Here is an 11,456-nt window from a genome sequence, read left to right as displayed (position 1 = left end):
AGGTATGAAAAGGGAACAGCAGAGACAGGCATGCTGGCCTGGTCTCAGATTTCTTGTAAAGGTAAAGGACCCCTGGATGGTTAAGTCCAGTCAAAGGCTACTATGGGGTTGTGGTGCTCATCTCGCTTTCAGGCGAAGGTAGGCGGCGTTTGTCCACAAACAGCTTTCCAGGTCATGTGGCCAGCATGACTAAACCGCTTCTGGCGCAACAGAACACCATGATGGGTGCCAGAGTGCACGGAAATGCCATTTACCTTCCCGCCACAGTGGTATCTATTTATCTCCTTCCACTGGCATGCTTTCAAACTGCTAGGTTGGCAGAAGCTGGGACAGAGCAACAAGAGCTCACTCCGTTGTGGGGATTCGAACTGCCAACCTTCAATCGGCAAGCCCAAGAGGCTCAGTGGTTTAGACCACAGCGCCACATGCTTGGGAAGGACCTGGAGGAGGAGGAGATTTAGGCAGCTGCAGGAAGGCGAGGACCTTCAGCCTCCACAACTGCCCCATAGGGCAAGACTCACAGAGGAGGGTTGCTGTGTTCATTAGGCATGGCTCCCCAAGCAAGCCTTGTTTCTTCGAATAAAGAGTTAACTTCGCATACCCCGTGTGATTTATTGTTGGCTGGCTCCCTGTCACTGGAGTACTGCTGCCAGTGTAGGCTAGGCCAGCGTTTCTCAACCGCTGAGGCGCTGGCTGGTGTGCCGCGACGTGCGGCAACGAGAAGGGCGATTTGCATTGTCACGTGCCTGGCGGCCGCCAATATAAGGCGCTTACCCGCCAGAAAGCAATATTTCTCCTCCTCTTTCCCAAAGCTCAGTGCAAATGAGCCTGGCAGCCGCCAATACACACCACTGACCCGCCGGAAAGCAATATTTGGCAAGTGTTTCTTACAGTCATAATTATAATATAGGGCGGCACAGAGTTAAATTTTTAAACTTTTTTAATGGTGGTGTGCCTCGTGATTTTTTTCACGGAACAAGTGTGCCGTGGCCCAAAAAAGGTTGAGAAACACTGGGCTAGGCATTAAGAGCTAGCTAGACCAATGGTCTGACTCGGTATAAGACAGTTTCTTATGTTCCATGATCCTTGGCAAAGGGTAGCCCAGAGTAGGGCATTGCTTCGCATGCAGAAGGGCTCAACTTCTTTTTTCTTTTCAAAACATTTTATTAATTTTACAAATAAAAATATACATATAAACACAGATCAATAAAATCATACTGTATATAGAGATTCTCTGAATCCTGCGACTTCCCCCCATCTTGTCCATGGAGTCTTATCTTAAACGTCTACAACTGCATATTAGTCAATACTCCAGTTTTTATATTAAACCTTATTATCCATAATGTTTTTTACACTAAAAGTGAGTCAAAATCCTGCTCTTGTTTCCATCTGCTTACAGTGGTCTCCTAGATAACTTATAAATTCTTCCCATTCTTTTATAAAGTTTTTGTCCTCTTGGTTTCTGAGTTTTCCAGTCAGCTTTGCCATCTTGGCATAATCCATCAACTTGGTTTGCCATTCTTCTTTGGTACGGACTTCATCTTCTTTCCATCTCTGGGCTAGTAGCATCCGAGCGGCTGTTGTTCCATACATAAAAAGCCTTTGGAATGTTGGCACTGTAATTCCTAATAAAAAGGCTTCTGGGTTTTTATTTTAGCAAAAGTTATTTTAAATATTTTTTTTCATTTCATTATATATCATCTCCCAGAAAGCTTTTATTACTTTACAAGTCCACATATGATAAAAGGTACCTTCTTTTTCTTTACATTTCCTGCAGATATTTGAACATTTTGCTAACTTTGTAGCAGAAGGGGTCAGTTTCAATCCCTGCCACCTCCATGGTCTGACTTGATCAAATGCAGCTTCCTATGTTCCAATTGAACTATAATTCCTATCAGGCTTTGTTAGCATAGCCTGTGGTCAGAAATGATGGGAGTTGTAGTCCAACAATATCAGTCTGTCCCTCCTTCCCTTACTGTATGTCTTGTTTCCAGGGAAAACTCTGAAGTCTTATCCTGGCTGGTCTTCCTTCCTTTAACCTCCCTCATATTCAGTTAAAGTAGGTTTCTGACATCATTTAAGTTTCCAACGTTATGCTCCAACCATTCCCCGAAGGGATCTGCCAATCCGTTCACACAGCTGGTTCGCAGAAATAAGCGTCCCCTTCGAAAACTTTCCAAGAAGGCTTGGGTCAGACTTTATCTCAAGCCGTTCGTGTTGTACACATTCAAAGCAGGAAACGCCTCTTCTGATGCAACTATTGCCTTATAAACGGTGACAAGCAGAAGTTGGGGTGCCAGGCAGTCACATCACCGAGGATTGGACGTTGCCTATGAGAGGTTCACAATCTGCTCCAGAGGAATAGCTGTGTTGGTCTCTTAGCAGCAAAACCACAATTGCCAATGGCACCTTATTGTGGCCAGAGCTGTTAAGGCAATAACTGTACAGATGAAATGAATTTTGTTTGCCTTTGTGGTTAAGGAGAGAATAAGGCATCTGGGTTGCAGTGACTCCTATGGGTAGGTAAGATGCATCTTTCTCATAAAAGTGATAGGATTTAGTGCTGCTCCTGTCGAAGTAAATTGGAAAATGGAGCAGCTCACTTACAAGTGGGTGGCCACATTCTCTGTTCAGCTACAGGGGACAGGTTTTTTTTTAATTGTTTATTTGAATGTTCTGTTTTCATCATATTATCAATGCATAGTATGTTACAGTCAAACACATGGTAATAAGAAAAGGGGGGAAAAGAACATAAGTATAAGACATATATCTGTAAATAATAATAGTAACGTAACTTGTTTCTCCAATTTAATTAACTTTTATAAGCCTCTCCTTCCACTTTCTCTGGTTTCCTATCTGTTGTCTTTTTGACTGCATTTTCTTATTTTACTAAATTATTTTCATTCCCTTACACTGTCCCACTTTGTCACATCTACTGCTGAGTATTTCCCCCCGTCTGTTACACTTACTTTCTTAATAAAAAAATTCCTTCAGTAGCACCATAAAGACCAACAAAGTTTTTATTTTGGTATGAGCTTTCGTGTGCATGCACACTTCATCTGATGAAGTGTGCATGCACACGAAAGCTCATACCAAAATAAAAACTTTGTTGGTCTTTAAGGTGCTACTGAAGGAATTTTTTTATTTTGTTTCGACTCAGACCAACACGGCTACCTACCTGTAACTTACTTTCTTGTTATCATATTTTTCCAAATATTCTATATATAATGCCCAGTCCTCTTTTAAATTCTTAGGTCTTTATTTCTTAATCTATTATTTATCATGCTGGCAAGTTCTATATATTCTAATATCTTAAAGGTGCCATTCTTCTCTTGATGGTACCATATCTACAGGCAACAGTTAATTCAGGGAGCATGGAAATAACTTTGTGTGGCATCCAAAAATGGAGGCAGACTGTATTACTGTCACAAAATGAGACGGTCACCTCTGTATTAAACTTTGCTTTGCCTTTGAGTTGACGGCAGATACCGGTACTTTCTCTGGCGTCTGTGTGTCTGTTTTCCTCTAAATTTTAGAAAATCGGCATTGTTAAAAAGATGACAAATATTGGAACAGCTCACTCAAAAGCAAGCGGTCGCATTCTCAGCTACAGGGAGCAGTTGCGGAGAGGAGTTGAGGGAGGCGAAATTGGTGGGTTGGTGGAGGGTTCATCATTTTAAATGGCTTTTGCTGCTGCTAGACAGCTCAGCGGCAGACCTGAATTCTAACATAAGGATCTAACGCTCATAGGGGAAGCCAATTGGGTGCCTTCTACATGTTCTTGGGACTATAATTTCCACCTTCCTCAACCATTGGGCTGATGGGAGTTGTAGTAGGATGATGTCTGGAGGATCCGACATTGGCTTCCCCTCTAGAAGGTCCTCCTGGTGGTGCCAGTATTTTGCCAGTACTTCTATCCCTCATGTATGGGATGCAGGTGGCGCTGTGGTCTAAACCACTGAGCCTCTAGGGCTTGCCAATTGGAAAGTCGGCTGTTTGAATCCCCGCGACAGGGTGACCTCCCATTGCTCTGTTCTGGCTCCTGCCAACCTAGCAGTTCGAAAGCACACCAGTGCAAGTAGATAAATAGGTACCACTACAGCAGAAAGGTAAACAGTGTTTCCATGAGCTCTGGTTTCCATCACGGTGCTCCACTGCGCCAGAAGTGGTTTAGTCATGCTGGCCACATGACCCGGAAAGCTGTCTGTGGACAAACGCAAGCTCCCCCAGTCTGAAGTGACATGAACGCTGCAACCCCATAGTCACCTTTGACTGGACTTAACCATCAGGGGTCCTTTACATTTACCTTCACCCTCATGTACATTAGAAGCATGGGTTGGAAATACTGCTGTAAGACCCAGCTTCAGATATGTGCTTGGCAACAAAGCTTATCAGGTGCTGATGCTGCACCAGAGGTAATATCTCACCATCGAAGCTACCGCACAGGGGTTTTTATAAGGATGGAAAAAGGTGTGGGGAGAATTGTGCACGCCAACTGGACAGAGAAAATGCAATCACAATAAATCTCCAAGGACCTGTGGCTTGCAACAAAAAATAACATATGTGCTCTCTTCTTGTTTTTGTAGAGAACGTGCTTAACTCACTAAAAAGCGTCAGTATTGAATGGGAGAGCAGAAGATTTCGGCTCCTGGGGAAAAACTGCCAAGAAAACACTGCAGAATCCTGGGTGGATTCCTACTGAATGGCGCTCACCGTAGCACGACCCCAGGAAGTGCTCATCCAGGCTCTCTTTTAGAATAAGTAACCTTTGAGGAAATGTTGGATTCGGTCAAATGCGTCCTGGTAGGAGATGCGGCTGTCGGGAAAACGGCTCTGCTGCTGCGCTTTACTTCGGAGACTTTCCCGGACACTTACAGACCCACTGTTTATGAGAACACCGGGGTCGACGTCTTCCTGGATGGTGTCCAGATTAGCTTAGGCCTTTGGGACACGTCTGGCAGCGATGCCTTCAAAGGCATCCGCCCCCTTTCCTACCAGCAGGCTGACGTGATTCTCCTGTGCTACTCGGTGGCCAACCAGAACTCGTTCCTCAGCTTGAGGAGCAAATGGGTTACGGAGATCCGGACACACTTGCCTCGTATTCCCATTTTGGTGGTGGCTACCCAGATTGACCAGAGGGAGACAGGACCTCACAGTGCCTCCTGCATCAGCCCGCTGCTCGGGAAGCGGCTGGCGAGGGACATCCGAGCAAAGGCCTTTGTGGAGTGCTCATCTCTCGCCAACAGGGGCGTCCAGAAGGTGTTTGAGTGTGCCGTCCGGACAGCGGTGAATCAAGCAAGGAAACGAGCCCGGAGGAAACTTTTCTCAATCAACGAGTGCAAGGTCTTTTAAACTCTGACTTGGCCTCTTCCGCCTCTCTCACAAAATGGACTCCGTTTTGTGAGGCAGAAGGGCACTGACGCAAAGGCTGACAAACAGGAGCGCACGGTGTTAGCATTCATGATGGGTCGTGACTGGCACGGGGGGGAGGACTTCCTTTGCAGAGAACAGAATGGGGCTACCCTTCCTCATAAGGATGTGATGGTCCCATTTGGCTCCCAGCAGCATCAACAGAAGGAAAGCTGAACTGGAGACTTTTGAACAGGAGCACGTTGTTAGCATTGTGGGGGATTTTGGAATGTATTTATTCCATGGCGGTGGAAATCTTGCTTTTCAGTGAAGCATCATGGATTGGACAAATCTGATGGAGACTTGCGCAGGTTTTCTTCCAGGGCCATGGCTTTCATCAAACTACGACCAGGGTTTTAGTTTGATAATGGGTGCTGGAGATTGGGCTCCTGAAACTACCAACCAACCCACCTCACACATGACAGCAGCCCCCAGGATTACCTGGGGACTCGGTGGGGGATCAGTGGTGTAGCTACACAAATTGATTTTGTTTAACTTGGTTTAATTTATAACTTGAATTTGGTGTCAGCCCGATGTCTGCGGAAGCAAATTCCTAGTGTGAAGAAAATTGGACGAAACTATTCTGTCTACTCAAGTGTGGAGAGTTAATTCTGATCATTCTGACGCAGCTAAAGATCAGTGGAGTGGTGGCGAGAAATGCTTTTAATAGCTATGTGGCAGAAAGTAATAAGTCCTGCAAGCATAAATTACTGTCTTGGTGGTATTGTGATGAGACAAGCTACACTTAGTTGCTTCTTCATACCAGATCAAGGCAGAGATTCTCCCTTTAAGAAGTAGGCAGCTCTTCTGTCTGCCCTGGAATATGAACACAAAGGAATTAGTGAGGTGACCATTTATTTTATTTTTTCTGGTAAGCTTCCTGTGTGTGCCACAGGTTCCTGGTGGGCAGAAATTCAACAGGATCAAAGCATTCCTCACCCCTGGAACCCCATTCCTGACAAAGCTCCACCTGTTGAAATTCTGTCTGCATATAAAGGCCAGAAGAAAAAAAAGAGAGCAACCTTTACAAAATACATGGTTTTGTCGGAGGGTCCAAAAGCCAGGTTCAAAATGAAACTGACCATTTATATACGAGACCTAAACATGTGAATCTAAAGCTAAGAAGTGTGTAATACATATCTTTAAGTTCCCAGGATGAAATTTAACGCCCTTTAACAGTAGCTTCCCTGCAGGGAAGTCATACCTGTAGAAAACAATCCATGAAGTTGATTAGTTGGGATTGTTAACAGCTCAAACTGTTGGCTGTTTAGATATTGTCATTAACCTTACTAGATACAAGGATGTAATCTGGAAGCAGTTTTGTTGGAGAATTAGGGTGGATTTTCGTCCAACACTCACCTCTTCCCTGCAATCTACACGCATTCTAAGAAGATAAGAATTATCTTGTTAGGTGGGTCATACCAGGGTTTATCCTTCTGGCCCAATTATCCTGTATCCAAAAATGGCCAGTCTCGCATATCCGAAAGCTCTGTGGCCAGACATGAACAGTTCTCCCTCTAGTCTTCACCTCCTGTTACTCACAAGTAGATTGCCTCTGCACATGGCAACTTAGATATCATGATTTGCAACCTTCATGGATCCTTCAAACTACTTGTCATTGCCACCTATGGTGGGGGGTCCCTGAGATAATTATGCATTGTGGAACTATTTCTTTTTAAAAATATATCCTGGAATTATTATTTTTTAAAAAATATTGAAACGCTGTCTAGATTGAATTCCCCACTTGGCCTTGCCAATCCATGCACCGTAGATGACTTCAAGTGCAGAACCTCTGCATGGGGCTGCCAACTTTTTAAGCAGCTCCGGCTCCTGTGCCTTTGACAACAGGTTGCTGTGCAGAGGTCACTTATTCTTGTGCCAAAAAGGGCTTCTCCTCCTGATTTTTGCAGATCAAGCTGCAGGGAAGGGCACAGGTTCAAACCAAGACATCTTTTTCCCTGTTCATTTGGCAGTCCTGTCTACACATGTAGTGTAATAGTGCAAAATATATTCTAACATTCTCTGCATATTTGAATCGGAATTATAAATGACAGGCTGAGAATACAGGAAGTTGTTATCAAAACATGTGACCAGCACATCCTGAGAACCCTTTCAGTGCTTTGTCATGAACTGTGCTTTGCGGTCTCAGTTCAACTACCAGTGATTACACCGATGAGATAATCCATATTTAATTTTCAAGAACTTCTTTGCTTGCTGTGACACCCAAGGGTGAGTGGGAAGAATGGAAACTGCTTCCCACTTTGAGGTCTGCCAAGACCGTGCTTAAATTAGACACCTAGGTGGAAGAGATTAAAGGAGGTGCTCACAAATGCTGTTTCCTGTACAAATAGGAAGCTTTTAGGGCACATAAAGTAGTGCTAATGATTTAAACGGAACAGGTGAGATACGAATTACAGCCTTCTGTTTCTGATGTTAAATGTCCACTTTAGATGAGCACTAAAACAGCATATGCACCATTTCCTCATGTATATGTTTCTGAACTCTAGTTTTCTTGAAATAAAAATCATATAAAGTCGTTTGTGTCAAACAGCGTCTTTTTGTCCCTTAAGGAGGGTCTTTTGGGATGACGAAATGGGAAGGCAAAAAGTGGTCTGCTTTGTTCCCGGTCCATAGCTTCTGGCTGAAATCCGCTTTTAAGTTCTTACACCACAAATGTTTGGGGTTCTTTTCCTAGTTCTTTTGCTGCTCTGTCAGGCAAGCGTGCTCCTCCAAACAGGAATGACGCAGCAGCATTGGGAAATATTGCAGCATTAATGAAGCTTAATACTGTGCGGATGTCAAGGACTGGACTGAGGAGGAATGGCGGGAACCGCCCTCCCTCTCTTCCTGCACCTTCCCGAGAAGAGGAGGACAGTATAGATTTAGAACAGTGGTTTGCAGAAGGTCATAGTTCAGAGGCTGCAGAGGAGAGAAGCTGGGAAATATTGGGAGAGCAGCAGGATGAAGAAGCACCAGGGGAGAGACAGCTGACAGGCTCAATGTCTCTGGAAAGCCTTCCTGAACCCCCCCCCCCCCCTCTCCCAGGACCAGGCATACATTGAGAGTAGGAAAACAGAAAGCTCAGGGGCAGAAAGCACAGATCAGCTGGTGCAGGGGTGACTTTACTTGGAGCAATGCCATTATCCAAGAGAGACCACACTCCTTTGTCTCTTGCTGTTAATAATGAATAAACTGCTTGATAAGAACTCTTCTTTTTTATCTGCTTCTTTGCTGCCACCGTGGAAGGGATAGGATTCCCTGAAGCCTGACAGCGGACAGTGCAGTAAAATCCACTACCAAAGACCCACCAGGGTAGAGTGGCTCAAAGCCTCTTGATTCATGGTCTCACTGAGCAGTGAATGTAAGGGTGCAACCTAATCAACCCACATGGGGTTGCAACCTGATATATCCACATGGCATATCAGAATCATAAGTTGTGCAATGATTTTAGGACTGGGAGGGGCCTGTGTTCAAATCCCAACTCAAAGCAACATGCTCATTCCTTACAGCCATGAAGTGAATTGAGCGACCTTGGATCAATGACATATTAACATATTAACATACTGTATATACCTCAGATGCTCTCTTAAGCTTCAATAGTCATCTGGTAGGCAGGAAAAGAAATAGAGCGGGTTCCTCCACCTTTAATAGTTGTGTAGAAGGAAATCCACAAAATTTCTCACATCGATTTATGAAAGGTGGAAGAGCTCAGTCCACTTTTACAACTGGCCTTCCTAGGAGGAGAGGACGGGGTCCTATTCAAGAAACAGCAGGCCATAATAACACCAGAACTTCTCTGCTGCATTGGAACAAAGATCCTTTTTCCAGTATGCTGCCTAGACTGTTTTAATGGCTGGCCACATAACCCGGAAAGCTGTCTCTGGACAAACGCCGGCTCCCTCCCTCCCTGCCCGTGGACTGTCTCACTAGAGTGGTGCATGCTCTGGTTATCTCCCGCTTGGACTACTGCAATGCGCTCACCGTGGGGCTACCTTTGAAGGTGACACGGAATCTACAACTAATCCAGAATGTGGCAGCTAGACTGGGGACTGGAAACATATAACACCGGACATATAACACTGGAGACCATATAACACCGGTCCTGAAAGACCTAAATTGGCTCCCAGTACGTTTCTGAGCATGATTCAAAGTGTTGATGCTGACCTTTAAAGCCCGAAAAAGCCTTGGCCCTGTATACCTGAAGGAGCATCTCCACCCCCATTGTTCAGCCCGGATACTGAGGTCCAGCTCCGAGGGCCTTCTGGTGGTTCCCTCCTTGTGAGAAGGAGGTTGCAGGGAACCAGGCAGAGGGCCTTGTTGGTAGTGGCTCCTGCCCTGTGGAACATCCTCCCATCAGATGTCAAGGAAATAAACAACTACCTGACTTTTAGAAGACATCTGAAGAGAACCGTTTAGGGAAGTTTTTAATGTTTGATGTTTTATCGTGTTTTTAGTATTTTGTTGGGAGCTGCCCAGAGTGGCGGGGGAAACCCAGCAAGATGGGCGGCATATAAATAATTATTTCTTTTTCTTTTTCTTTTTTTAAAGCGAGACAAGCACTGCAACCTCATAGTCACCTTTGACTGGACTGAACCGTCCACGGATCCCTTACCTTTTTTTAAATAGTTGAGATTCCTGCATTGCAGAGGGTTAGACTAGATGAGTCTTGAGATAATTTCCAACTCTACATTTGATGCATCCTCTCTTTTGCAAATCCTTTTGCACAGGGATTCTTTTAAATAATGCTTTTTCTTGTAAAGCGGTGCTGACCTGAGTAGCCGCTTCTAACCTGGAAAACAGGAAAGGCAACATTCATTAGTATGGCTCCGTGAGAAATGTATTTGCCACTGTTGTGTGCTGTGTATTGAGGACACTGAAGCACTCTCTCCTGAATGAGGAGCCAATGAACTTCCAGCAGCTGATGGACTACAGCAGCTGTCATCCCTGCCCACTGGCCACATTAGCTGGGGCTGAATCTTTGCTGGCAGTCTTAGGTAGCAGTATGCGCAGGTAAGGGGTGCAGCCGAAAGGTAAGGAGTCCTTACTTCAGCCAATCACTAGGCAGAATGGGCAACCAATATTTCAAAAAGTAAAAAAAACCAGGATACCCCAAAAGTTGTTGAGCTTCTTTTAGGAAGACCCAAAAATTGATTAGCTTTAAAAACAACAACAAAAAACGCTTGCCTACAATTCAGGACAAAGCGCTGCCTTTCAGAAATCCCCCCCCCCCCCAGGACATCAATTCTGCCTTTGAAATCCTGGTAATGTCCAGACATATGGCAGCCCTATTTAAGACAGCTTTGCCTCTGCAGCCAATTGGCCAGCTAATGCAAGTTTTTCAAAACAAATAGGGCTCACACCTATGATTTCCTTAACTGGAGGTAAAGCTGTCTAGACCACAGCAGCTGTAATTTCAAGACACCAGTTTTGCTACTTTTAAAACACTTAGCCAGTCCATAAACCACATTCGGCCTAGTGTAACAAAGAAAACATATTACAACTTGGTTCTTGTTGTTTTAAAAAACGCACTATAGTTTTTGTACCCAAATGAAATTCCACCCAGAATCACTCCATAAAAGTGGCTGAAAAAAATAGGAGTCTTTCAGAAACAGTTTAAATTTTGCAGAGATGGTACTGCTAAAACCAGGACACCCTGAAAGTTGTTGAGCTTCTATTAGGAAGACCCCCAGAAACAAAGGGGTTGGAGGATTGGGGTAGAGAACATACTCCCTTTCTTCAAAATAAAATGGGCCGTTTTTGCATCTCTATGCTGGACAAAGTTTTGCCCAAATCTCAAAAAGCTATTCTAGAGCTGGGAAAGTTTTAGAAACAGCCAATCAAAATGATCAAGCAGTTGGTGCAACTCACTCTTAAGGAAAAATTGCAACATTTGGAGTTTTTTTTACTTTATCTCAAACATCTTTTTATCAGGGCAAAGCAGAGCAGATATACTGTAGTGTAATTGCTAAAGGGCAGCCTTTTAACTACAATCCTATTAACAGCAACAGAACGTAATAAAATCAAAGAAGCAGGAGATTACCTCATTC

At 44.4% G+C, this 11,456-nt stretch overlaps 1 protein-coding gene and 1 long non-coding RNA gene across 3 annotated transcripts in view; one reads left to right on the top strand and one right to left on the bottom strand.

The window, feature by feature from the left end:
• Positions 1–8,533, top strand: part of RHOH (ras homolog family member H) — a 23,116-nt gene extending 14,583 nt beyond the window's left edge. The window contains exons 1-2 of one of the 2 annotated variants that reach the window (XM_035111924.2): positions 1,344–2,519; positions 4,587–8,533. In XM_035111924.2, coding sequence (XP_034967815.1) covers positions 4,777–5,352 — 576 coding nt within the window. In that variant the 5' untranslated portion in view covers positions 1,344–2,519; positions 4,587–4,776 and the 3' untranslated portion in view covers positions 5,353–8,533. Of the gene's footprint in view, positions 1–1,343; positions 2,520–4,586 lie in introns of those variants that run through there. The other variant, XM_035111923.2, reaches the window with a different exon arrangement.
• Positions 1–11,456, bottom strand: part of LOC132592653 (uncharacterized) — a 29,353-nt gene that overhangs the window by 2,598 nt on the left and 15,299 nt on the right. Inside the window, exon 2 of the long non-coding RNA XR_009558176.1 lies at positions 10,022–10,198. This is a non-coding gene — a long non-coding RNA (uncharacterized LOC132592653). The remainder of the gene's footprint in view (positions 1–10,021; positions 10,199–11,456) is intronic.

Source organism: Zootoca vivipara, chromosome 9, assembly GCF_963506605.1.
Source record: "Zootoca vivipara chromosome 9, rZooViv1.1, whole genome shotgun sequence".
NCBI classification, from domain to species: Eukaryota; Metazoa; Chordata; class Lepidosauria; order Squamata; family Lacertidae; genus Zootoca; species Zootoca vivipara.
Note: the sequence above shows the minus strand (reverse complement) of the source record. Positions and strands in the feature narration are given on the sequence as shown.